The 26,317-nt window shown below is 34.8% G+C and overlaps 3 protein-coding genes across 3 annotated transcripts; all 3 read left to right on the top strand.

Annotated features, from left to right (window-relative positions):
- The first annotated feature begins 5,299 nt into the window (after nucleotides 1–5,299).
- On the top strand, nucleotides 5,300–8,356 carry LOC126725505 (L10-interacting MYB domain-containing protein-like). Its single transcript, XM_050430269.1, has 3 exons — nucleotides 5,300–5,498; nucleotides 7,125–7,466; nucleotides 7,549–8,356. The coding sequence occupies exons 2-3, from the start codon at nucleotides 7,125–7,127 to the stop codon at nucleotides 8,104–8,106; spliced, it is 900 nt and encodes a 299-aa protein (XP_050286226.1). The 5' UTR covers nucleotides 5,300–5,498; the 3' UTR covers nucleotides 8,107–8,356.
- A 3,051-nt stretch (nucleotides 8,357–11,407) lies between these two features.
- On the top strand, nucleotides 11,408–13,370 carry LOC126732897 (protein FAR1-RELATED SEQUENCE 5-like). The gene is made up of 4 exons (XM_050435993.1): nucleotides 11,408–12,040; nucleotides 12,182–12,502; nucleotides 12,980–13,066; nucleotides 13,185–13,370. The coding sequence occupies exons 1-4, from the start codon at nucleotides 11,408–11,410 to the stop codon at nucleotides 13,368–13,370; spliced, it is 1,227 nt and encodes a 408-aa protein (XP_050291950.1).
- A 6,766-nt stretch (nucleotides 13,371–20,136) lies between these two features.
- Nucleotides 20,137–25,254, top strand: LOC126725495 (ruBisCO large subunit-binding protein subunit alpha). Its single transcript, XM_050430262.1, has 8 exons — nucleotides 20,137–20,350; nucleotides 20,523–20,706; nucleotides 22,206–22,327; nucleotides 22,443–22,650; nucleotides 22,774–22,919; nucleotides 23,023–23,329; nucleotides 23,739–24,190; nucleotides 24,797–25,254. Exons 1-8 carry the CDS (start codon nucleotides 20,297–20,299, stop codon nucleotides 25,082–25,084), a joined length of 1,761 nt encoding a protein of 586 aa, XP_050286219.1. The 5' UTR covers nucleotides 20,137–20,296; the 3' UTR covers nucleotides 25,085–25,254.
- Nucleotides 25,255–26,317: the final 1,063 nt, after the last annotated feature.

Genomic DNA, 26,317 nt, shown 5'->3' with positions numbered 1-26,317 from the left:
AACTAGCAATAGCATGAGATACATGTGAGGTGATATGTAAATAGTAATCAATCACATTTTCTATATTATTTATCACATAAGTTTGAAAGGGACTATCACTTAAAGAGTTACATCATATAACTCTTACATCTCCTAGAAAATAAGCTTGCATTCATGTAAGTTTCTTGTTTTACCTCATAATGTACACACCAATTTTATTTCAATGTGAATTTATTACAGCCCAATAATGTACACACCAATTTTAGCATTAATTTGAGGCTACATATTATGTTCTTTTTGTGCATGTGCTACACTTTCTCGAGCACAAAATCTTATGATATGCACTAAAGTGTTCATGATTGGCTAATAAACAGTGGTGAAATAGTTATTTATGTCTTTCTCATTAAGTTCAAGTCCAAACAATCAAAAACATGTGACTTCAAAATTAAGATTAAGTGATAAAAAACTATAAACAACTTTTACGCAACATGCACTACGTAGCTAAAACTAGTAAAGTGCAGTAAAAATAAACTCATCCAAGCTAAACAAGGTATACATGGCATGTTATGCAAAGATAAAATGGTCAACCTTGATTACAAATCCAAGAGATATGATACAAAACACATTTTTCCATCTTCTTCTTCTTTTTTCTTCTTTTTTTTAATAAAAAATAACAAAAACAACCTATTATGAAATGCATGAGTGTTATGCAATGCAAATCCTAAAAAATAAAAGAAAACAAAACAGCAAAAAAAGAATGGTCACAAAGAGTATTGAGATGAAGCACAAGGGCCATGTCAGAAAGACTCAATTAAATTGAGCATTTTGCATCTAAAACTTTTTAGATGCAACTCTTGCATTAGAGTTATTATTCATATTAGAATGATGAGCAACTCTAGGATTGGTATAAGATTTAAAGCCTTTACTAACTCACTAATAAGTACTATAGGATCTTGTACTTGAGGCACAGATACTTTTGGCTTATTTGCTCGCTTAACAGCTTGCAATTTAAAACAGTTTGGATAAATATGCCCAATCTTTCCACAAAAATGACAAACCCATAAAGGTCTATCATGCAACTTATCCTTAGGGAGGGTAAGATTCTTAGACTTAGGCTCTTTAAGATCAACCCTAATCTTCCTAGGAGGTGGTGTAACTTCTACTGATTTGACAATCTCACTCTTGAGGGGCTCAAAAGAAGTAACAAAGTTTGTGGAATGAGTTTCAGACATAGAGATGCTATCTTCAAAATCTCGACCAATTTTGTTTAAGGGAGACTTCTGAATACTTAACATATGATCAAGTTTAGAACTAGCAGACCTATTTGTTTGTTCTCTAGCAACAAATAATTTTAGTTTCAAGTTTTTAACCTTATCAAGCAATAACATGTTTTTAGTCTTCACCTTATTAATCAATTCATTAGCATTAAACAATTTCAACAAGAAGTTTTTCTTATGAAGTTCAAGAAAAGCAATTTTTTTAAACCTAAAACAACATTCATAACATCCTTTACAGCAACCTTGTAAAGTTTATAATAAGCTTCTTGCAAATCAGCACTTTCAGAGAGTTTCCCATTAGAAGGGTTCTCATCAACCACAACATTTTCATCAACTATAGCAGTAGCTGTGAAAGTAATGAAGTTTCCATCCTCATCACTACCAGACTCATGATTAGAAACTTCATCATCACTAAAGGTTACAGCCATAGGTTTACCCTTTGATCTCAAGAATGTAGGACATTCTGATTTCACATGACCATACCCTTGACAACCAAAACATTGTTGACCCAAAAAATTATTAGAGGTTTGACCTACTTTCTCTTTAGATTTATCAGTATTGTTCACTTTAGTAGGTTTATTTCTCTTAAAATTACTAGGTTCAACATTGTTTTTGCCTCTTGCCCTTCTGTTGTTGTTCCTAAGAAAGTTTCTAAAGTTCTTGGTAAGATATGCAATCTCCGTAGAAGAGAGTTCATCATCAAATCCATTACCATCAATATCATCAACTGATTTAGGAGCCATTGATTTGAATTTGTTTGTCTTAGGTAGGTCTAGCTTATAGGACTGGAGAGATCTTACATGCTCATCAACATGGATAGAGTCCACATCCTTACTTTCAATAATGGCAGTCACTTTGGGTCTAAAGTCCTAAATCAATGATCTAAGTATCTTCCTAACAATCTTAGGTTGATCATAAATTCACACAAATTATAAGCAGAGTTAACAATATCATTCAGTTTAGCATAGAATTCATCAAAACATTCATCATCAGACATTCTAATACTTTCAAATCTAGTAGTTAACTGCTGTAGTTTATTAATCTTAACTGCCTTTGTGTCATCATGCACAGTTTAGAGAATATTCCATGCAGTATGAGCAACCTCAACATTTGAGATCCTCTTGAATTCTTCTATAGAAACAGCATTAAAAATAGCATTTATGGTTTTACTATTAAAAGCGGTTGCTTCTTTCTGAGAAGTTGACCACTCACTTATTGGAGTAGTCGATTTCTCCCATCTGTATTCAACGGAATTCCAAACTCTCTCATTAATAGATTTCAGGAATGCTTTCATCCTTACTTTTCAGTAGGCATAGTTGTTCCCATCAAAGTAAGGTGGGATCACAAGAGAGTGACCATGTTCCATGACAACAGGAGTCAAGGATCAACTCTTAGATCAAATGATCTAAATACAAGAGCTAACCTACTCTGATACCACTTGTATGTTTTTAGACCCCTTAAAATACAAGTTGTTTAACCTAGTTATTTAGCCAAGTGATTACTTAGATAAATTATTCAGATCAAGGTTAACACATTCAAATCATATCATGTAAGTAATGCGGAAATATAAAAAACACATGATATAATAACTCAGGAAAACCAAACCGGTAAAAAACTTGGGAATGATTTAGCCTAACTATCCTCAAGGTAAAACAAATCTACTATGAAAGAATTGAAGTTTTTACAATAGAACTTAGACCACTAAAGCTGCGTTTGTTTTGGCTTCAAAGGATTTTCAGAAATGCTTTTACACCTGCGTGTGTGTTTGGTAGGTATTGAAAATTGGGTCAAACGGAATTGGTATTCCGCGTTGACTATAAAATAAGGCATTTCGGGCGTAAAACCATTTCAGGTTTTATTTTACCTTTAGATGAATTACACTTCTCTCACACACACACCAACCTCATTTCAGCTCTAGCCCACGCATCAACCTCAACTCTACACACAGTCCGACGCTAAGCTCTGGCCGCCCAGCCAAGCCAAGGCTAGCCCAGATCGTGCCGCCCCCACCACCGCCCCCTCCGCCCAGATCACGCCACACCACCAAGATCGCACCAGCTCGTTCACACCAAGATCGCACCCACTCAACCTCACCGCCATGCTCCACCGCTGCATGTCTCCGATCCACCACCGCCATCATCCAAGCTACCCTCCTCCATAAGCTCCCATCCACATCCAAGCTACCCATCTACCCACATAACCCAATCCCCATTTCGACAAACCCACACCCACCTTACTCGATCCATACCCACCCGATCTAGCTACCGCTGTCCACCGTTAATACCGATCTCTTTCTTTCCCGATCTCTCTTTCACTCTTTCTTCCTCCTCTCACCGAGTATATTATGGATATATTGTGAATAAATGATTTTATTTTGATTTTTGGTTGTGTGAAGTGTATATTTTAAAATTTTCTGTTATAAAATTTGTTTAGAAGCTGAGAAAATGGCTGAGAAAATGTGAAGCATTTGTAGGAAAATAGCATTTTCAGAATGTTACCAAACACTGAAAATCGTTTTTCGGACTATTTTCCATTGCAGAACCAAACACCCGAATTTCATTTTCCTTATGGGAATTCATTTTCCCTTGCATTCATTTTACACTCGAAATTCAATTTACATCGAACCAAACGTAGCCTAATATCCTATTACTACCTCGAGTAGAAAACTTACTACCACGACCACGTGACAGCTCTAAGTCCACGGACTACTTCTTTCCTTGATCCACTGTAACCACAAGTACTCCCACTTGTGATTTTGAGACTTCACTCAAAGGTTTCAGATCTACTTTAAATTCGTTATGTAGCAATTGAAGCGATCACCAAGTTCTTGACATGAATCTTGATCTTGATAATCCTAAATGTGTATGAAGGTAAATACCTCTAGATCTCACAAGAAATTCAACACATAGCACATCAAAGACTTCTAAAACGTAACTAGGATTTTTCTTTTTATACTTGGAGTAAAACATAAAACCCTATACATCAAACTGGACTTGGGTTGAGTTGGAAATTCTGCAGAAAAATGAATCTGCATGAGGTTTGATCGATCAAGCCTTGCAAATTTAGACTAATAAATCTTGCAATCACTCGATTCCAACTTTTACAAATAAATACACTTTGAGCAAATCTAAACCTAAACTCTATGTTTTGATCATGGTTTACCAACATAATACATAATGAAGTTCTAATATATTTAGTTCCTAAATTCTTAGAACCTAACAGGTTCATCAAATATTATAGGGCAAGGAAATAGAATTTTGGTTGTTTCTAATGAAACATTTGATACGTAATAAGAACAAAAGACAACAAAGGGATAAAGTTTGGATTTGACTAAGGAAATCCTGACCTCTATGAACCTTTTGGATTTGATTGAGGAAATACTGGCCTATGGAAACCAATTAGAATCCAATTTGATTAAATTTACTTGATATCTTTATTCAATAATACTTGGCTAGTTTTATTGCTACAACTTAACAATCAAAAAATAAGGACTCCACTACGTTTACAATCCAAAAACAATGAACTGTCCACAACGTAGATACCAAATTCTAACATTACAAGAAATAAAAGATAATAACAACAATAGCAAATACCAAATTCTAATGTTAATAAAACAATAATAAATAAAATAAATTTCTAATGGAACCTGTTATTTCTCACATCACTTAGTTGTTGGCTCCTACTATTTCTCAACATCCCAACTCTTCCAGTATTACCCGTATGGACACCAACTACACAAACACACATCACCTTCATAGAAAACAACACTTCTACAATTACTCTAATGGATCCATAATTGCAAATACAAGTATGTATCATTATCAATTGAGCTAAGACGGGTGGTATTTCAAATTAGATATTTTATTCAAGGAAAAACAACTTTACTAATTAAGGTAACAGAAAGAAAATGAAAAATGCATGCTCACGGAACGGTCACATTCGCAACTTCATTTTCTTCACAAGATTCTCTCTTTCGGTTCTCGATATCGATAATGCTAGAAGCGAAACGACGTCGCGCCCCAGTGATACCAGAAAAAACAGAAAGTAAAAAACAAAACCCAAAAAAAAAAGAAAAAACAGTCGCTTCGGAAAACAGAAAAGAAAAGTGAAAGCACAAAAAACAAAACACTAGCAAAGCAAATTCACCAATTCCCAAAGGCAAAGAAAAAGATGCTTCTTCTCTCTTCACCCAAGTAAACTCTGAACAAAATGATAATCTAGGGTTTCCAATTCCAGAACCAGGTAAGTCTCTCTCTTTCTCTCTCTACAAAAACCCATTTCTGCAAGGTTCTAATCTTCACTCTATTGTTAAATCCATACCCAGATTTTATTTTCTGTTGTATTTTTTTTGTTTGCTTTAAGAATGTAATTTGTGAAGTGGTCTGCTTTAAATGTCTTCTGTTTTTTTTTTTTTTTTTTTTTTTAAATTTTTATTTCTGTTGTAAAAGTTTACTGTTTGTCTACTTTAAATTATGACTGTTCTGTTATAGTGTGTAGAATGATAAAAACCTAGTACATCTCAAGTTGTTGGTCTGAATTTTATGTACTGCTGCTTTGGTTGACTGAATTTTACTCATTGTGTAAGTGTTTGCTGAACATCACTACTACACTACCAATAACTGAATGAGCTATGCAAAAAGTTTGACTTTTTAGATAAGTATGTTTTGGTCCAAGGGGAGAGGGAAAGGGAGATTCGTACTAGTGACCTTTGCTTCATTAGGGGTGCTTAGTAGCCGGTTGTGATTCGGCTTGGGGTTGCTCTTGTGGGAGGCTTTTCGTAACGAAACAACCCCAAATCATTTTCTAGTATCAATTTTCTTTTTAATGATGTTTCTTTATCCTTCTGAACTAGTTAAGCTTGGCGTTTTCATCAGTCATTGCCATTGTAACCTCCTGATTAATATTCTGTGGCTTATAATTGAATCTTAGACTTGTCATGGACCCAAGTTATGTTGCATTATTGGATTCAAAGCTCAGATTGTGTAGTACATTTTTTGTGTAGACTAAGAATAAAAGAAAATTTAGTTGCCTTACTGCTTGAGAAGGTCTAAATCTCATTGATCTTCTACCCCGTAAAACTGACCCCTCTCTATTTTTAAACATTTATATGGAAACCCAAAAGGAAAAAATTTTGCTTGTGTGGGTATCAGAGATATTATGCTCTACCCATGCAGAATTTTTTGATTTTCATTTCAAGAAACCAGGACAGTCATTTGTAAGATTAAAGATTCCTAAGAGTAGATGCATCCTTTGCCAAGAGCGTTGTAGCTCAATTGGTTGGCATCTTTTGTTGTTTCCAAAGGAGATATCTACGGTTCAAATCCCCCCTCTCCCAATTATTAAAAATAAAAAATAAAAAAATGGTGACCTCTCTTCACCAAAGGTTTGTCTACTTACATAATTAACAAAAATAATTTGTATAGAAACTGCATTGCTAGATCAAACGTTAAATTTCTTTATGGTTGTAGATCAAACACATCTCTTTTTCATTTTCTTATATGCCTGAAACATCCCACAAAGGGGTATAAAAACCTGCTAGGAAGGTTTGGTTGTGTAAATGTTATGATTGTCATTCATGCCCTGATAGTATCATGGATGCTGAATCTTTGGATTAAATTGATAGAAAATTGACTTCTGGAGACAAACTCTGATGACCTGATTTGTGCAAATGAATTTTTTCCCCCTCTTGATAGATTTTAAAAAGAATTGTCTGTGGTAGTATTGTAGAAGTTGTGTTGTGGGATGAGGCTTTGTTGAGTTTGAGTTGACTTTGGTAATTTTGATGTCTTGGAGCAATGCTAATGTTCTGTTTATAATATTTTGCATAACAATAACAGATTTCCATGTGATAATTGTGCTTTGAATTAGATGGATTCCAAAAGGAATGGCATTAAAGTTGATTTTGAGCCTGATCCTGCTACTTGGACAGCCACAGAAGAGAAAATTTTCATTCAACTAATGGTTAAAGAGGTTCAGAAAGGGAATAGATCCACAACAACATTTTTGAGGAAAGGTTGGAAAAATATAGAGCAAGAGTTCCATGAGAGAACTAGTAAGAGGTACAACAAAACTCAATTTAGAAATAAGTTTAATCAACTGAGGACTCGTTATCATGATTTCAGTAAGTTGTTGCAAGAACCTGGGTTTAGTTGGGACCCTGTGCTCAATACTGTCACTGCTGCTGAGGGCGTATGGGAATCATATATTAAGGTGATCTATAATTTCATTTGAAATTGAATGCATTTTTGTTTCCTGGCATATACTAGATAAGCTATGTTATTTTTCATTGTAGGTGAACAGAAAGGCCAAGAGATTTAGGAAAAAAGGATGCCCTATGTTTAATGAGTTGGTGGCCATATTTAATGACTCAACATTGAAGTACAAAGATGTTTTTCCATTAGCCCAGTATCCCATGGTTAATGAAGACAACTTGGATTTAGAAGATTCATCAACAAATGCCACTCCATCTGCTTTCCCCTGTAACAGTAGTGAGGGTAAAGGTTATCCTTCACAAAATACACGAAGACGGCAACGATCTCCCACTCCTACAAGCCATGTTGGAGGGAAGAGGGAGGCAAGGGTGGTGGAGATGGGTGAAGCTTTAAAGGAATGGACTGAAGTTACAAGGGCAATGACCCCTACAACCTCTACCTTGAACAAAACTGACACGTCGGCCCTTTCTAGTGCCTTCTCAATTACTAATTGTGTCAAGTGTCTAGAATCTATTGAAGGTTTGGATGGGGCTACCTACTTAAAGGCAATCAAGATGTTCAAGGATGTGGACTGGAGGGAAATGTTTATGGCAATGTCTTCTGAGAGAAGACTGATTTGGCTGGCAAGCTTGGAGTGATTTTGTTTGATTGATCTGATGTTTGAGACATCTTTGTGCCACTTTCATTTTGTTATCAGAAGAAGGTGCTAGAAGGAAACATAATTGTGTTGTTCAGGGACCTGCTTGATTTCTGCTGGGTTTCCTAGACAACGATGGTTCTTTTGATAGGACATGTTTGATACATTAAATTACATGTATATAATTTTCATACTGAACTCCCTGTTTTAACTATTTTGTTTAAAACTTAATCGCTAATCTTAATTGCAAATTGTAGCATACTCCAAGTAAGGTTGCATCAAAGAAATATATATAGAGTCATATCGTACAAAACTCCCAATTTTGGAATATTTGAAAGAGATGATTGTTAGGCAAACTTATTCCTGAAGTTTTTTTGTTTTGTTTTGGTTTTTTGAAAGGCCGACTCCCTAACCCGAAGTCCATGTTAAACCATTCAAGAAAACATCATGCTTGCATCAACAACAATGTAAAGGACATGTTGGCATACCCCCTCAGTTTTCAGAGACAACTCAAGCTCTTTCCCTACATTCTCAAGATCCAAAGAAGCCATTGTGGGCAACCAACACAGTCAGCATCATTTGTGGTAGTGTGAACTGTGATGTATGGTTATCAAAAACGTATTGAACCGGTGGTAGTGAACAGTCAAATTGGTGAACCTTGCTGTATGAAAAAAAAAAAAAAAAAAAAAACCCCGCATTTGCAATATATATTAGTTAACCGGGAAGTTCCCCTCTATTTAATTTTTACCCCTTTTTATAATAATTTAATTAAGCATTCCAAATTTTGACATAATTAGCCACTTGTGGGACAGTTAATGCTAAGAAATAATTAGGATTTTTTAATTTCAATCAACTACCTTGTTTTCAAGATTATTAATTAATTATTTAAAAATTTGAATTATCTATTAAAATTATTGTACATGATGTGAATTTCTTACAGTAGTTTTTAACCAATTATATTATTACATGTAATTACTTATAATTAATCATTTGGAAAACCAATCATAATTAATCTCATAATCACAAGTGGTTGGCCCTAATCACAAAATTTTTTATTATCCATTAAATTTTGATGAGACTTGATCTTACAATCCAATTATCTAATTTAGGCACTGGAGGTGTCATTTCGATGGTTAAGACTTATGATTTTATTTTTTTACTAAGCATTTGTTTTTGCGATGGTCAAAATGATGACACCTTGCTTTTCGCAATTACGCAAGTGGTTGATACCGGATCCAGATCCTCTCCATTTCCCTTTGAAATGGAAAGTGTCCATTTTACGGACAAGATCTTTTTGAAAACTATCAAGGGTAAAAAACGTGACACGTCAATTAAAATGTAAACATACAATTAACTGTGGTTAAACACTTAAACTAGAGGGCTCTTTAACTCAATCGGACAAATTCTACTGGGAAAAAAAAAAAAAAACAAAAAAAAAACAAACAAACAAAAAAAAAACAAAAAGAGAGAGAGAGTTACAGCTCTTTTAGGAGGGAAAAGTGAAAACCAAACGTGCATGTTCAAAGCTTCAAAGAACACGTTCAAAGGTTTAGAGAACAAGTTCAGAGCACATCTCTGTTTCTATCTTGCCAAAATAGCGGTATATCCGTAAAACTTGCTTACAATTATCTTATTTGATGTTTGATCATTTTTCTGCATTTATATTATCGTCTTGGTGAGTTTATATTGTTGTTTTGGTGGCTGGATGCAAGTTAGAGTCTATCTGAATTTTTATTTTTATTTTTTTGAGATAAAGATTGAATCTTTATAATGGCTGGATGATTCTTGGAGTCCATCTCATTTTTCTGCATTTATATTGTTGTCTTGGTGAGTTTATATTGTTGTTTTGAAGGCTGGATGCAAGTTAGAGTCTATCTGGACTTTTATTTTTAATTTTTTGGGATAAAGATTGAATCTTTACAATGGCTAGATGATTCTTGGAGTCCATCTCATTTTTCTACATTTATATTGTTGTCTTGGTGAGTTTATATTGTTGTTTTGATGGCTGGATGCAAGTTAGAGTCTATCTGGACTTTTATTTTTAATTTTTTGGGATAAAGATTGAATCTTTACAATGGCTAGATGATTCTTGGAGTCCATCTCATTTTTCTACATTTATATTATTGTCTTGGTGAGTTTATATTGTTGTTTTGATGGCTAGATGCAAGTTAGAGTCTATCTAAACTTTTATTTTTAATTTTTTGAGATAAAGATTGAATCTTTATAATGGCTGGATGATTCTTAGAGTATCTTTTTTATTTTTTTGGGACAAAGATTGAATCTTTTTTTTTTTTGAAATAAAGATTGAATCTTTATTAGTATATGGCATATTTGATTGCCTAGTCTATCCACACCAATGGTCCCTATTATGCCTGGTCTATTTCCCATTTGATTGCTGACATTCAAAACTTGGCTATGTCTTTTGTTTCTTGCAATTTTAGTTGGATTAGTAGATGCCGTAACTCTACTGCTCATTCAGCAGCCAAATTTTCCCTTGCTTCCAATGACTCTTTCATTTTTACTCTGTCTCATTTTTTTACATCATCTCTGTTTTGAAAACAAATGATAGGTGAAAGTTATAATAAATTTATGGTCAATTTTTTCTAGGGATAATGATGGGAATACATGTTCCTTCTAATGTGCCTATGGAATCTACCCCATTTAAAGGGATGGAGTTTGAAGCAGATGAGATTGCATATGATTTTTATAATGAATATGGCAGAAAGGCTGGTTTTATTATTAGAAAAGAGTGTGTAAATAAATGTAAAATAATGGAGTGGTTACTTCAAGGAGATTTATGTGCACGAAGGAGGGAGTTCGAGGCAAAGACAAGAGAGATCAAAATATAAAGAATCCAGGAGCATAAAACAAGATGTGATTGTGAAGCACATTTGGTTATTGTACTTAATCGAGATAGTAAAAAATATGTGGTGAATGAATTTATTGCTGAGCATAACCACTATCTCCACCTCCCATCAACTGTACACATGATGCCATCACAACGGAAAGTGGCTGCAACTCATGCTATTGCGATTGATTTGGCACATGAATTGGGATTAAGATTAAAGCAATCTTATGAGATTCGTAGTAAGTAAGTTGGTGGATATGATAATCTTGGTTTTACCAAGCAAGATCATAAAAACTATTTACACACTAAGTGACAAAGAGACATAGAGCATGGGGAAGCTGCTAGCTTGGGAAGATATTTTAGTCGTCAACTTAAGGAAAATCTTTCATATTATTTAGCTACTCAATTGGACTATGAAGAGTTGATTACTAATATCTTTTGGGCCGATGCAAGAATGATCATTAACTATAGCCACTTCGGTGATGTAATAACGTTTGATACAACGTATAGTACAAATAGAGATGCAAGGCCACTTGGAGTATTTTTGGGTCTCAATCACCATAAAGAAACTGTTGTATTTGGAGGTGCACTTTTATATGATGAAACAATTGAATTTTTTGTATGGTTATTTGAGACCTTCTTAGAAGCAATGTCTGAAAAGAAGCCAATCACTATTTTCACAGATCAAGATGCAACAATGTCAGTTGCAATAAAAGTAGTCATGCCTAAGACATATCATGCATTGTGTAGTCGGCATATGTGGCAGAATGCTGAGAAACACTTGGGTCATTTACTAAAAAATGAGTCTCAATTTAACAATTATTTCTTAGCATGTATCTATGAGTATGATGGTGAAGGTGAGTTTCTTACAGCTTGGAATAAAATGCTGGATAAATACGATGTTCGTGAAAATAAATGGCTAATTGATCTATTTAAATTGAAGGAAAAATGGGCCCAAGCATATGTTAAGAGAACTTTCACTGCAAGAATAAAGATAACCCAGCTTAGTGAGAGTTTCAATGCTAACTTGAAAGATTGCTTGCGTACTAATCTCAATATAGTAGAGTTTTTCACTCATTTTGAAAGAGTTCTCAATCAAAAATGGGATAAGGAGTTAGAAACATAATACAACTCTAGACATAAATTTTCAAGATTGAAGCTCAAAAGCTCTCCTATGCTTAACCAAGTAGCAATAGTGTACACACCTACGTTGTTTGATTTATTTCAGACAGAAGTTGAAGAGGTAATAGCACTTTCCATCCTAGAATGCAATGTGAGTCAAACACATAGTTATGTGGTTGGAGTTTTCAATCAACATGGAAAATATGAAGTCATGTGGAATCCATTAGATGAGACTCTATCTTGTAGTTCCAGGAAGTTTGAGTCATTTGGTATTTTATGTAGGCATGGTTTGAAAGTTCTTGATGTATTGGATATCAAGTTGATTCCTAATAGATATATCATGAAGAGGTGGAGAAGAGATGAAAAAGATGGAAGCAGAAAAAATTGCACAACACATAACATTAAGCCGGATACTCAATTGGAATATGTAAATCGGTATCAAGATTTATGTCCAAAATATATTCAATTGGTGAATAAGGCATGTTAAACTAAAGAAGGCCATAATATTCTAAGCTTAGCAATTGCAAATTTGAAAAAAAAAAAAAAAAAAAAAAAAAAAAAAAAAAAAAACCTTGTGACTTAGGAATTGCAAAGCTAATATAGAAGAAGACATCATTAGGCCTTCCACCGATTTTGCAGACGAAGAAGATCAATTATGTCTTTTGATTACGATTGTACCAAAAGGGATAAAGAAAAGGGAGATTTATCGTAATAAAAAGCGTAGGACGAAATCATGGATAGAAAAGATGCCGAAACCAAAGGAAGGCACATCAAAGAAGCAAACAAAGAAAAGAAAAGTGCAGGAGTTAATCTTCTAAATTATCCTTATTTTCACCATTCTATTTTATTTTACATAGTAATATAGTATACTATTATTGTTGCTTAACAAGTACAATTTTTACAGGAAATATATGCACATGACATCATGGTACAAAAGAAAATTGAGGATATCTCTTCTGGAAATATTACTAGTTTTACACAACTTTTAATGGTAAAGATATTTACAATTATATATTTTACTTTGATATTAATAATAGTTTAGATGCATAATTTGATAATTTTAATGCTAAGCTTGTGATATGTGTAATGTGTAATTGGTTTTTTTGTAGTCGGCTTCTACAAGTTCTGCATCACATCAAGGAGGCTCATCAGCAAGTGTTGCATTAGCATCACATTTAAAGAGTATATCAAGTGTGGTAGGCTCCAACGACAAAATTGATGGTGCAGGAGGTCTCTTGACTCAAGGAAGTATTGCAAGTGGAGGTCCCTTGACTCAAGAAAGTGTTACAAGTTGATGGAATGAGATGGTTCATAAAGTTAAGTCATTTTTCTAGTTTAGGATCATGTTTTATAATCTATGATATATGTTGAGATTAAGTGCTCTTGTTTTGTAATTTTCCTAGTTTAGGACTGGAGTTTTGATGGTCCAAAACTTAGTCACATTTGGTCACATTCAAATGTTCAGATTTTTTATTATTTGAAAAGAATACTTAACCTACATGTCTGATGTATCTCTACATGGTGTTAATTTCTGCATAATTATTTGTTGCTATAGAAATTGTTATGTTTTTTTGCATAATTACTGTTTCTGCAGAATAAGTCCGGTATTGCACATTCTGTAGCAAATTGTCCTGTTTTGTTTTAAAGGTTTCGGATGTATTGTTTGTGTTTCTGCAAAAGTTGTTGTTTTCTGTATAATTTTTATACTATTAGGAGTGGATCAGTTTCCCTCTTTGCTGTAAATAATGTTCAGTTTTTTTCTAGGCAGGAGTTGTTGTTTTTATATAAAAGTGTTGTTGTTTGGGGAAAAAAATTATATAAAGAAGCCAAGCTTGGAACTATATGCATGTTATTTGGTGTGTCAATTTTTCTTTTGTTTCCACTTTCACTAAGAAATTTTGAGTTTAAAATTTAGTGTATGTTTCTAAGGCAAGTAACCAATTTCATCAGTGAATATAATGTATTTTGCAATAAAGCAATCTAGTTGCCATTGCACTATTTAAATTTTGAATTTGTGAATCAAATTTGAAATCCAAACAATGTTGCTTCTATGGATTTAACATGTGCAAAGAAGTTTAAGGCCAAAATGCAAATCACTTGGTTTTTGGTTAAATGTGAAAGTTCAATTAGTGTATAAAACACTATGAACATTTAGACCTCCAATTTACAAATTACCAATTCAAGCTTGATGTCAAACAATTAATGTGTGAAATATGAATATAAGCTTAAAACAGAATTGATAAATAATGTAAACCAAAAAAAATCACATCCACAACAGAAATTAAATGGAAATGATTAAGGGAAGAGAGATGCAAACACAAGGATAACACTCGATGTGTTATCAAAGAGGAAACCGAAGCCCACGGCGTAAAACCTCTCCGCCGCCCTCCAAGCGGTAAACAATCCACTAAAGAATGTAGTTGGGATACATGAACAGCAGAAGACCCTCCAAGCCTAATCTACCCAATGTACCTAAGCCCTCCAAACTCCTACTCCAATGAGGTTATGCCGAACCTATTTCTTCTTTAGCTTACCGGATTCCGCTACTTGACCATAGCATCTACCAATATGAAATTGGTCCCTTCTTAACTGCTTCCCAAACACCAAATGGCTTTCTCACAGATATGGGTATGGTGAGAAAAGGTTTTGGTAATGTACCTCTCAAGAATTTGACAATGGAAAGGAAAGAGTAGAGGAATTTGAAGAGTTTCTATGTGAAGATTGTGGATGAATCAATCTTGTTTTTCTTTAGGGTTTCTCTCTCAAAATTCTCTTTGGAAGCTCTCAAAATATTGTGGGTATAAGGGTATATATATAGTAGGGTGAGAAGGAATGTGAAAAGTCAGTTTTTCCCAAACAGAATGGTCTAGCAACTTGACCTCGCGACTGGGCTGAGTTGCGAGTTCAAGCCGTGAGCTAACGGCTTGGCCAGCCTGGGACTTTTGTCCTATAGTGCAACAGCTGGCATGACTCTTCAGCTTCCCTGCATGCTCCACACGTGTACCAACTTTGGCGGCTTGCCAATCGCAAGTCACCCGCGAGTCTTTGCATCCTTGCACAATCTTGAGCATTTCTTCACACTCTCTCACTCACTACCCTTACATAATTCCCACCTAAATACAAGGTTACTAATTACTAAAATACAAGCAAATTTGGTACGGAATAAAGTCAACAAAATAGTTGATAAAATTCAACCTTACAAAATGCAAATCACTTGGTTTTTGTTTAAATGCACATTCATGTGAACTCTATGTACTTGCATTGCAAATTGGTAAGGGAGCCAGTTAATCACTTTCTTTTACATTGCTCAGCTAATCTATGTACTTAGGTTGCACCCTTATGAGTTACTTGGCATTACAATCAAAATTCAATCCAACAGAGTAGACAATAAGAGAATTTAATATAAAAAAATGAATAAATTTTATTAAAATGTACACTTTGATCACATAATAAGAATTCCATTGAAATAAACACTTTGATTATATGATTATAATAACATGAAACTTCCACAATTGGTGTGCTTATTGCTTGACTATACATTCCACCTCTTGCTTCTTGATTATACATTCATCAAAAGTCTACAATTTTCAATCTTAGCTTGATCACTTCGACTTGCCTCGTGTTAAACAACTTGCCCCATCTCTTGGTATGAATGTATGATGCTTCTTTGTTATGTAAGTTCTTTTGGTATCAAAGCTTTGGGATGTATCATAGCTCCAAAGGCCCTTCCAAATTACTGATGATTAAGATCAATAAAACCTACAAGCAATATTAACAAATCTCAATCCTTCAAAATTATAGAGAAACCAATAACAGAACCTGTCCAAAAAATTATGCAGACTTTTCAAATGGATAACCAAAAGGCCAATACAAGAACCAATCTACAAAAAGAGAGGCACAAAAAATAGTTAGAAAATTCAATTATTCTTCCTATAAGAGCTTTAAAGTTCAAACCAAAAACAAAAGGGTTCTCAATAGTTCAAATTTTTGAAAATCGAAAATTCATCTACCTTACCCTAAAAGCTAGTGTATATCAGCAGCTAGCAGCCAGTAAACAAAAATCTAGCCATAGGTTGAATGTTTTCTTTTACAGTTCATCATCAAAATGCAATTATGTGCATTCCATTCCTACAAAGGACAATTTACACACCCCCAATTCTGCAATCAGTGGCATGACAGGGAAAACAAAGAGGCATTCACAATACATTCCCTAAAACCTTTCATAATAAAGTGAACAATTAAAAATAAAATCAAAATCCATCCAAAAGCACAAACATTTACATAACAGTGAGACCAAAAAAAAAATACCCACAAACCAAAAAAATGGAACCAAACATTCTAATAACCACAACATAAAACACACATACACAGACAATATATATATATATATATATATATTAAGAGAGACCCCAATAAAAATTATAAGCGTATAAACTAATCTTAATTCAAAAGAAAATCAAAAACCCCAAGAAAGCACTATCACAAAGCAACAAAAGGCATACAAACATAGATAGATTAGTTGATATTTTTCTAGCGGATGAAGTTGGAGAAAATCTTCTGCTTATAGTGTTTGGGTAAAAGCTTGGAGCATAAAAGTTTGATCAAATCGTAGCCTTGGTGCAGGTGGTAGTGGTGGCACCGTGACGGCGGGGTGAGAGAGAAAGTCGAACCTTGGAGAAGAGAGAGAGAAAGAGAGTTTGAAATATTCAGATGAAAATCTTCTGCTTATAGTGTTTGGGTAAAAACTTGGAGCATAAAAGCTTGATCAAATCGTAGCCTTGGCGCATGTGGTAGTGGTGGCACCGTGATGATGGGGTGAAAGAGAAAGTCAAACCTTGGAGAAGAGAGAGAGCAAGAGAGTTTGAAATATTCAGATGGGTTTGGTGAGAGAGAAATTGTTGAGTTAACTGTGGTTTGAATCTGGATCCTAGAGTTTTACATTTTAATTGACGTGGCACATTTTTTACCCTTGATAGTTTTCAAAAAGATCCTATCTGTGAAATGGACATTCTCTATTTCAAAGGGAAATGAGAGGATCCAGATCTTGCTTTCGTACTTACACTATCCTTTAACAATGTGTCATTCATATTTAATATTCTTTTTAACATGTGTCCTTGATAACAAGACCAATAAAAAAAATGGTACATCTTAGGTATACTTCCTTAAATACTGTTGTAGTGGGTCCTTAGTCTAGCTTGATTAACTCTTCTACAATAGATTTTATTTATTGAAGGAAGCTCCATTGTTGTCAGCCCTAGCTAGGTCATGTACTGGAGTTTCTCCACTAAAATGTAAATGAGTTTGGCAGTTGCATGTATGGAGCCGGGTACCAAACTTGTAAGCTCGAGTTTGGTGGGAGATGAAGTTCTTTAGAGGTCTGGTATCACCCAAGTCATGTATAGAGAAGAGCAATACCTCATTGGGTGGTAGGAAGCACTCCAAAGCTCAAGTTAGTTCCATTCTTAAGTAATGGAGAGAGCATGATAGAGAATCTCTTTTTAAGTAGAAAATGTGTGGTTGTAGGAGATTTTTATTGCTTTAAAAGAAACAAAAAATTTAACCCTTTAGAAAGGAGCACCAATGTGGCATCTCTATTTGGATGTGGCCATGATTGTAGGAGTTACTGTTAATAAGACCCCCCACATAACTTTAGATTTTTTTTAGGCGAAAAACACATTTTAATCCCTACATTTTATTTTTACCGCTTTTAGTCCTTATCCTGAAAAACGCTTCCCGTTTTGGTCCTTGCCGTTACTCATTTAACAGAAATATCCTACATGGCAAACGGTTCAACAGTAAATGCTGACGTGTCTATTAAAATAATATTAAAAAAAATATTTGCATTTTTAAAAATGCCACGTCAGCAATTTAATTTTTAAAAAAAGCCACATCAGATAAAAATAATATAAAAATTTCTAACCTAATTATTTTTTTAAAAATAGAAAAGAAATTAGTTAAATTAATTTTTTTTCCTTTTTTTTTGGAAGAACATGAAGAACTCAAACTATGTCTTCTTTAGATCATTGTGGCATTTCGGTGATTTCTGGGTTCAGTGGTGGCGTTTCGGTGGTGGAGTTGAATCGGTGGCCGGGTTTGGTGGTGGCAGATCATTGTGGCAGATCGGCTTTTGGGCTTCAGATCGGCTTGGCAGATCGGTGAGGAGGCTTTGGGTGGCCGTGATTCAGATCGCTATGGGTGGGTGAATCGATGCTGCCGCTACTGTTCTCATCTCTTTCAACCAAAGATTAGTCGATGTTGGACTTAGGTCGTGGTTTCTTGGTCGTTTCTAGACTTGGGTCGTGGTTTCTTGGTCGTTTCTGGGTTTGTGGTTCGGTGGGTATGTAAATTTTGTTGAAATTTTTGGGTTTCTTGGTGGTTGTTTGTTGTTCGTTTTCGGGTTTGTGGTTTCTTGGTGCTTGTTTGTGGTTCGGCGAGTATGTAAATATTGTTGAAATTTTTAGGTTTGTGATTGTTGGCTTCGGTGGCTTTGCTAGCTTTGGTGGGTTACAGTGGCAGTGGGTTTGTGATTGCTGACTTCGGTGGTTTGAAATTGTTGGGCTAAGTTTAACTAATTTCTTTTATTTTTTAAAAAAATAATTAGGTTAGAAATTTTTATATTATTTTTATTTGATGTGGCTTTTTAAAAAAATTAAATTGCTAACGTGGCATTTTTAAAAATGCAAATATTTTTTTAATAGACACGTCAGCATTTACTGTTGGACCGTTTGCCACGTAGGATATTTCTGTTAAATGAGTAACGGCAGGGACCAAAGCGGGAAGCTTTTTCAGGATAGGGACTAAAATAAGAATCTCTTGAAAATGTAGGGACTAAAATGTGCTTTTCGCCTTTTTTTTTTTTATTGTATTGAAGGATACTCATGCATAAAAAAATAAGTTTTTTTTTTCTCTCTCTCTAAGAATAATTATATTTAAATACATGATTGTATTGATAAAGAAACACCAACAATGCTACATGTCTCAATAATGATTAAATTCAAATATATATAGCTATATTGAACTCAATTAGAGTATTCATAGTGGCAGTGCTTCTAAATTTAGTTTTTTGCAACTCAAAAAGCTATTTTATTTATTTTACCACATTACATTACAATACACCCAACATCAAATGTTCTATTTTTTTTAGCATTTTATATAGAATAATATAAGCAAATCATTAAAATCAATTACTACCACAACCAAAATCCACAAAACCCACACCCCAAATCAATCACCACCACCAAACCAGCAGCCACCAAACTCATATGAACACACATAAAACAAAAGCCCAATCACAACCAACATATACCCAAATTTTGATCTCAATCACGATCATCACAACAAAGAGAGAAGAGAGATGGTCCACGGTAGCAAAGTGGTGGTGAGAGGAGGAATAGAGAGAGAGAAGGGTGAGGCGGAGAGATGAAAAGATAGAGAAAAGATGAAAGAGAAGAGACTGAGAGACAACCACTAGAGATATAAGTGGGATCGACAATGAAGAGGTGGTGAAGAGAGAGAGAAAGAAAGAAATTAATAAAAAAAATAGTAGTAACTTGTTACAATAATTTGTTACTAGTGTGTATTTTGGTTATTGAGATGGTAAAAAGAGATGACATAAGCTATATACGGCATCCAAAACTATATTTTTGCCTAAAAATTAAGGACAGACATAAGAAAGTATACCTAAATGAAAATTGTTACATCTATAATACTTTCACAACCAATCATAAATAATAAGTTTTTTTTGGGATAAAATCATAAATAATAAGTTATTTTATGGTCCGTTTGGTAGAGAAATTTGATTAATGTTGTTTATAGTTATTTGAAATACGTATAGATGAAAATATGTGTAAAAATATATATAATATTAATTAAAAAATAAAAATAAGTGTTTGAAATGCCCTACCAAACGATCCCTTATAATTTGTTCTACTAAAATATTACCCAAAAAAATATCTCAAGAAACAGGAGACACGAAGAAAGTGAGCCGAACCGAACCAACACAAGGCAAAAAAAATAAAATAAAAAATAAAAACCCATAAAGTCTCAACGGTTCTGGAGTAGGACAAAACTTCTGGAACCTCCTCTCATTTGCGATAAAATTAAACCCTAAAGCACACAAAGCCTTCAACCCTCAGTTGCCTCCTTGTTCAACTCCTTATCCAAACCGTGCTTCAGCACTCACTCCCTCACTCACTCTCTCTCTACCTCACTTCACAAAACAATGGCATCAGCCAACGCTATCTCCACCGCCTCTATTCTCTGCTCTCCCAAACAGGTACCCTACCTCTTCTTAGCACTTTCTGGGGTTTATCAAGAAACATAATTTGATTGCTTTTGTTTGGAAATGATTGGAAAAAAAAGTCTGTTTCGATGGTTTATCATCTGGGTCTTTTTTGTTTATTGATGGGTTTTTGTCAATGGTTCATAATATTAATCTTCTTTGGCAGAGCTTGAGGAGGAATGGGAATCAGCAAAAACAGAGCAACAGGCTCAATTTCAGGCAATCGAGTAGCCGGTTTGTTGTGAGGGCTTCTGCAAAGGAAATCGCATTCGACCAGCATTCAAGGTCTGCATTACAGGCCGGAATTGATAAGCTTGCCGATGCTGTTGGCCTTACTCTTGGTCCTAGGGGTAACTTCTTCTTCTTATTCTTCTTCTTATATGCTGTTGCGCATCGTCGATATATGCAATTCAGTGTTTATAATCTGTTTATATTATGCTAAGTGAGCTGCTGTGGTGTTTAAAATCGAAAGAAATTTGGTGAGGTTTGATAAAATTAGTATCTTTAGCATTTGGGTTGAAACTTGTAATACTAGATAAGCTCAGGTTGTGGTATGGGATTTGATATGTGTATCCATTTGGAAACAACTTATCTTGCTTTTTGCTGAAAACTTTTTGTTGAAAGTGTGCCAAAATATATTTGTACTTTGAAAAGTGAGAAAAAGCGAGTTTTTAAAAAGTTGTACATAAAAGCTAAAAGCAAAAAGCTGAGCTTATAAGCTCATGCTAAATGGATATAAGTCTTAGGCTCCTAATTGCCAAGGAAAACATTTGCCTGTTTATTGTTGACATGGAGAACAGGGTAGAATTTCATGGTGACAAGTTTAAGAATTGAAAACTTTTTTCAATGGTTTAGATATCTATTGTGGTTGTTTGGTTAAATATTGGCAACTGGTTTTGCAAGTGCGGCCCTTGAGATTGGGGGATGCTTTTACCTCAATATGTGAGACTGGTAGCTTTATTGACATTCGAGTTAGGCCAAAAGCAATTTTTGTCCTCAACTTTTAGGGCCAGTTGCATTTTGGTCCATAGAAAATTAATTGGGCCACCTAAATGCCTTTTTTTCTAATTGTACTTGAGCGACTCAAAAATAATTTGTTAGTCACATCAACATTTTCCCCACGTTAAATGACGACAAGTGTAGTATTTAGACATGTTCAAAAAACTAAAGAAACACAAATTTTCTAGGAACCAAAATGAAATTGGAACTAATAGTTGACAACCAAAAATGCCTTTTGCCTACAAATTAGTCAATAGAGATTACATATATGTAAATTTGTGGTGGTGAATAGAAATAACTTTCTAATCTTTGCAAATATATCTGATAAATTGTCACTGGAGTTTTTTCCTACAAAAAAAGAAAATGGTGAATTTAATCATTATTCTAACACTCACTCTCATGTGTGGATTGTGGACCCACACTCCACCTTAATAAGTGGGTACCAATATCAGGGATGTTCAACTTTTTGAATGGGAGGTGGAATGGAGATAGGGTTCAAACTTAGGACCACCTATTCAGTTGTGATGATAAATTATTACTTGATCTCAAAAGTTTAAGCTTGTAGGAAAGAGTGATTTTAATCATTTAACCATTGCTTAAACAATATCAAAAGAAAAAAAAAAATGAGCTACATTTATTTTTAACATCTTCTGTTTTTCTCTTGGGATATCTTGAATTTTTGTGCTTATATCCAGATTTGTTATGTTTTTTTAAAGGTAATTCATGTTATGCTGTTGTTTTCCATGGTTCTATTTTAAAAAGAGTTGTCTTGTTTATGGAAAATGCTCAATTCGGTTCGGGTTAAAGAACATCGGTTTACATAACTGGTGCTTTCTTTTGAACTTTGAAGGGAGGAATGTTGTGTTGGATGAATTTGGAAGTCCTAAAGTAGTAAATGATGGAGTCACAATTGCGCGAGCTATTGAGCTCCCTGATGCTATGGAAAATGCTGGGGCAGCTCTCATTAGGGAGGTTGGATCATCTTTACCTTTCTACTTGAATTTTGTTAAATCCCTTTTAATACTAATGTATTATACATGACATTGAAATGTTAAATTGTATTTGTTGGTTTTGGTGTAATGTATAGGTTGCAAGTAAAACAAATGACTCTGCTGGTGATGGGACAACGACTGCATCAATTCTGGCAAGGGAAATCATTAAACTGGGTCTGTTAAGCGTCACTTCTGGTGCTAATCCAGTCTCAATAAAGAAGGGGATTGATAAAACTGTTCTAGGGTTGGTAGAAGAGTTGGAGAAGAAGGCTAGGCCTGTTAAAGGTCGTGATGATATCAAAGGTATTGAATAGCCTCATGCCTGTTTGTTTAATCCCAATATCAAATTTGTGTATCTAGTGAGCATCTCTTACTTCTTTGATTTTGATTTTAATTCTAATTGTTCCTTTTGCACTTGCTTTTCAGCTGTTGCTACCATATCTGCTGGGAATGATGATCTTATTGGGACAATGATTGCGGATGCAATTGACAAGGTTGGGCCAGATGGTGTTTTGTCCATTGAGTCCTCATCTTCATTTGAGACAACCGTTGAAGTTGAAGAAGGAATGGAGGTTAGTGTCTTTCTTTAGAGTTGAAGCTGAGTTTTGGTGGTGTCATAATCATGCTTTAAATTATTTAGGGCTCATCTGTGTTTTGCTTCCTCTTCTCCCACAGATTGACAGAGGTTATGTCTCCCCTCAATTTGTTACAAACCCTGAAAAGATGATTTCTGAGTTTGAGAATGCTAGAGTCTTGGTTACGGATCAGAAGATTTCAGCAATAAAGGACATAATTCCACTGTTAGAGAAGACCACACAATTGAGAGCCCCTTTACTTATAATTGCAGAGGATGTTACTGGGGAGGCCTTGGCTACTCTTGTTGTAAATAAACTACGGGGCATTCTCAATGTTGCTGCAATTAAAGCTCCTGGGTTTGGTGAGAGGAGAAAAGCTCTCCTTCAAGATATTGCCATTTTGACAGGTATGTAAATTCATTGGAATTAAATGTTGTGATTCTACTTAATTTGCTTGCATTATGGTTGATTGATATCTGTTGGCGCCTGAAATGTTCTTAATTTATTTCACTGTAAGATATGTTTGGTGCTGCTCTCTTTCTCTTTCTCTAATTGTAATGGCATTCACTAATATGACATTCTGATAAGGCTAGAAAAAGAGGCCAAGTCCTCCCTTGAAATTGTTTTTCTTTAAAAAACTTATGCATCATTTGGGTTTTATCTTTTAGTCTTTCCTACAATGCAATGCAGAAGGTAGGCGGATGCCATATTTTAGTAATTTCATTTTTTTGCATAGTGGATGCCTGAACACTTCTTTCATTACAAGACAACGTTACTTGGTGGTGCTAATTTCTGCTTTTATTTTCTATATTTCAGGAGCTGAGTTCCAAGCCAGTGATCTGGGTCTGCTTATTGAGAACACCTCTGTTGAGCAACTTGGTCTGGCTAGAAAGGTGACCATCTCCAAGGATTCCACCACCATTATTGCAGATGCTGCATCAAAGGATGAGTTACAAGCAAGGATTGCACAGTTGAAGAAGGAATTGGCAGAGACAGATTCAGTTTATGACTCAGAAAAACTAGCTGAGCGAATTGCCAAATTGTCTGGTGGGGTAGCTGTAATAAAGGTGGGTGCTGCAACAGAGACTGAACTTGAGGACCGTAAACTTCGTATTGAAGATGCCAAGAATGCTACTTTTGCAGCCATAGAGGAAGGGATTGTGCCTGGTGGTGGTGCTGCATTGGTTCATCTCTCAACTATAGTACCTTCAATTAAGGACAAGATTGAAGATGCAGATGAGCGACTAGGTGCTGATATTGTGCAGAGGGTAAGAATTCACTATATCCCATGTTTGAGTAATGAAGTGATGATAAAATATGATTTACAACATCTGTCCAGGGCATCTGCTAATTTAAGAGTTGATATTAGTTTAGAATAATACTGTAAAGTTGAAAAATGTAATCACCTGTTTCTAAACCTGCTTATTGGAGTTGATCTGTGCTAAACACCAATTTGGTGTAGGACTGCAGCTTTCTACAGTATGAGAAGCTGCAGCAGCTTTTAGAAGCTACCCTTAGGTTGCCCTCTCAAAAGTGCCTAAAAGAGTCCATCCTGCTTAATAAAGTGGCAAAAAAGCTCCTTACTAATGGGGTGGATCGTGGTTTTACTTTTCTAAAACTGAAGCACCCCTGAAAAAGTCATGAAAAGCCCCAGTAGATGCTTCCTAAACTTGGACCTGCACCATAAAATCTTCCAGGCTCCAAGAAGCACCTATGACTATGATTTGGATTTTTGCATGGTCCGTTCAATTTAGCTGTCCTTGGTGCATGGATGGTTTAGGTTGATTGGATTGTAGTCTAAATCGTTCTTTGCTCTTGGTAAATAAGCACTTGCTAAGTTCTAATTTTTGGTGAACGATGTTTTTTCATTGTAGGCACTGATTTCTCCAGCATCACTGATAGCTCAAAATGCCGGAATTGAAGGTGAGGTAGTTGTGGAGAAGATAAAGGTTAGGGAATGGGAAGTTGGCTATAATGCCATGACAGACAAGTATGAGAACTTGGTGGAGGCTGGAGTTATTGATCCAGCCAAGGTGACTCGATGTGCGCTGCAAAATGCTGCTTCAGTTGCAGGAATGGTCCTGACCACTCAGGCCATTGTTGTGGAAAAGCCTAAGCCCAAGACACCTATGGCTGCTCCCCCACAAGGACTAACTGTGTAATCTTAAGCCTCTTGTTATTGTTTAGGCATTTAGGTTTGAAGAGTGGTTTTATTGCGGTGATTTAAGAGGACAGGACACAGGACATACAATAATTTTCATTACTAATTTATTAGCTTTCAAATGTAGTTCAGCTGAGAGTAATACATCAGGGAACTTGAATATTTTCGTTAGTTTGCCTTGCAAGTTCCATGTTACAATATGTAATTGCTACGTCTCTTGCCCATGTTTTTGATGCTATCTCTAGGTTGAGTACCTTTAGTGTGAGTTTGGGAATTGAAGAAAAAAGTAAACTTTATTTTAGGTGTTTGTCTTTTATTTTTATTTTTTTATAAAAATAATCTAGGGTTTTTTTTTTTTTTTAATAACTAATTTTTAGCCTTTTGTAATACATTTAAATATAAAAGTTACTAAAAACTATATTTTTTAATGAACACCGTGCAAATAGGTTACCAGAAACAAATAATTTCCAAACTGGCACTAATGTGTGTATGTGTTTTTCAATCTCGTTTGAGGAGGGGAAGAAGTGTCGGGCTTTCAATCAATTTGATTTTAAAATGTTGTAGTGTAGATGTAGCATCTCTTTTTGTTGTGGCTTGTAGTTTGCTGGCTGCTAGTATCCAATTTCTTGTTGGATTTTGGTTTTAAATCTTTGGTGTTTGAGTTTAGTATATTCTGACCACATTTCTCCTTTTATATTTCTTTTTATATATTCTATATTACCTTTATACTCTCCTCTTCCTCCCCTCCCATCGAATTACAATCGTTTTGTTTCATTTCCATTTTTGTTTTCGTTGGTTTATGATAGGGATATAAAAGCCCATTGATAGGGAATTGCTGAGGTCTAGCAACTCCAGAAACATATTAACAAAGAAGCCCAAACTATTGTCAGGCCATTTGTGATGGCCCTGGGAATAAGTGCCTTCAGTCCCGACTAAGGCCTAAGATGTGTCCCTAAGAAATGATTGAATATGGGTCATAGGAAGAGTTGGGGGTTGGAAAAATGATATTACTTTTGTTTGGCCCAAATAAAAGTTGGGTATCCATGATAATATGAAATTGGCCCATTCATGATAAACATGAACTCTACTTTAAAGGGTTTTATAAAAAATGGTATAAAGGAAATGCATTCAACATGCCGATGAAAGATTATTCAATTTTATAATTCTCTTTAAATTTTTTCAAATTTTGTTTGATCATAACACTATTGTGGACTCTGGGTTTGATTTATGGGCC

The sequence above is a fragment of the Quercus robur genome, chromosome 1, assembly GCF_932294415.1.
Source record: "Quercus robur chromosome 1, dhQueRobu3.1, whole genome shotgun sequence".
In the NCBI taxonomy this organism is placed as follows: domain Eukaryota; kingdom Viridiplantae; phylum Streptophyta; class Magnoliopsida; order Fagales; family Fagaceae; genus Quercus; species Quercus robur.
The sequence above is the reverse complement of the archived record's forward strand: the minus strand, read 5'-3'. Positions and strand labels throughout refer to the sequence as shown.

Coding starts and splice junctions, on each gene's coding strand:
- LOC126725505 (XM_050430269.1), top strand. CDS start 7,125: ATGGATTCCAAAAGGAATGGCATTAAAGTTGATTTTGAGCCTGATCCT. Junction 7,467..7,548: donor TATGGGAATCATATATTAAG/GTGATCTATAAT, acceptor TTTTCATTGTAG/GTGAACAGAAAGGCCAAGAG.
- LOC126732897 (XM_050435993.1), top strand. CDS start 11,408: ATGATCATTAACTATAGCCACTTCGGTGATGTAATAACGTTTGATACA. Junction 12,041..12,181: donor TTTTCACTCATTTTGAAAGA/GTTCTCAATCAA, acceptor GATTTATTTCAG/ACAGAAGTTGAAGAGGTAAT. Junction 13,067..13,184: donor GTTTTACACAACTTTTAATG/GTAAAGATATTT, acceptor GTTTTTTTGTAG/TCGGCTTCTACAAGTTCTGC.
- LOC126725495 (XM_050430262.1), top strand. CDS start 20,297: ATGGCATCAGCCAACGCTATCTCCACCGCCTCTATTCTCTGCTCTCCC. Junction 20,351..20,522: donor TTCTCTGCTCTCCCAAACAG/GTACCCTACCTC, acceptor CTTCTTTGGCAG/AGCTTGAGGAGGAATGGGAA. Junction 24,191..24,796: donor GTGCTGATATTGTGCAGAGG/GTAAGAATTCAC, acceptor TTTTCATTGTAG/GCACTGATTTCTCCAGCATC.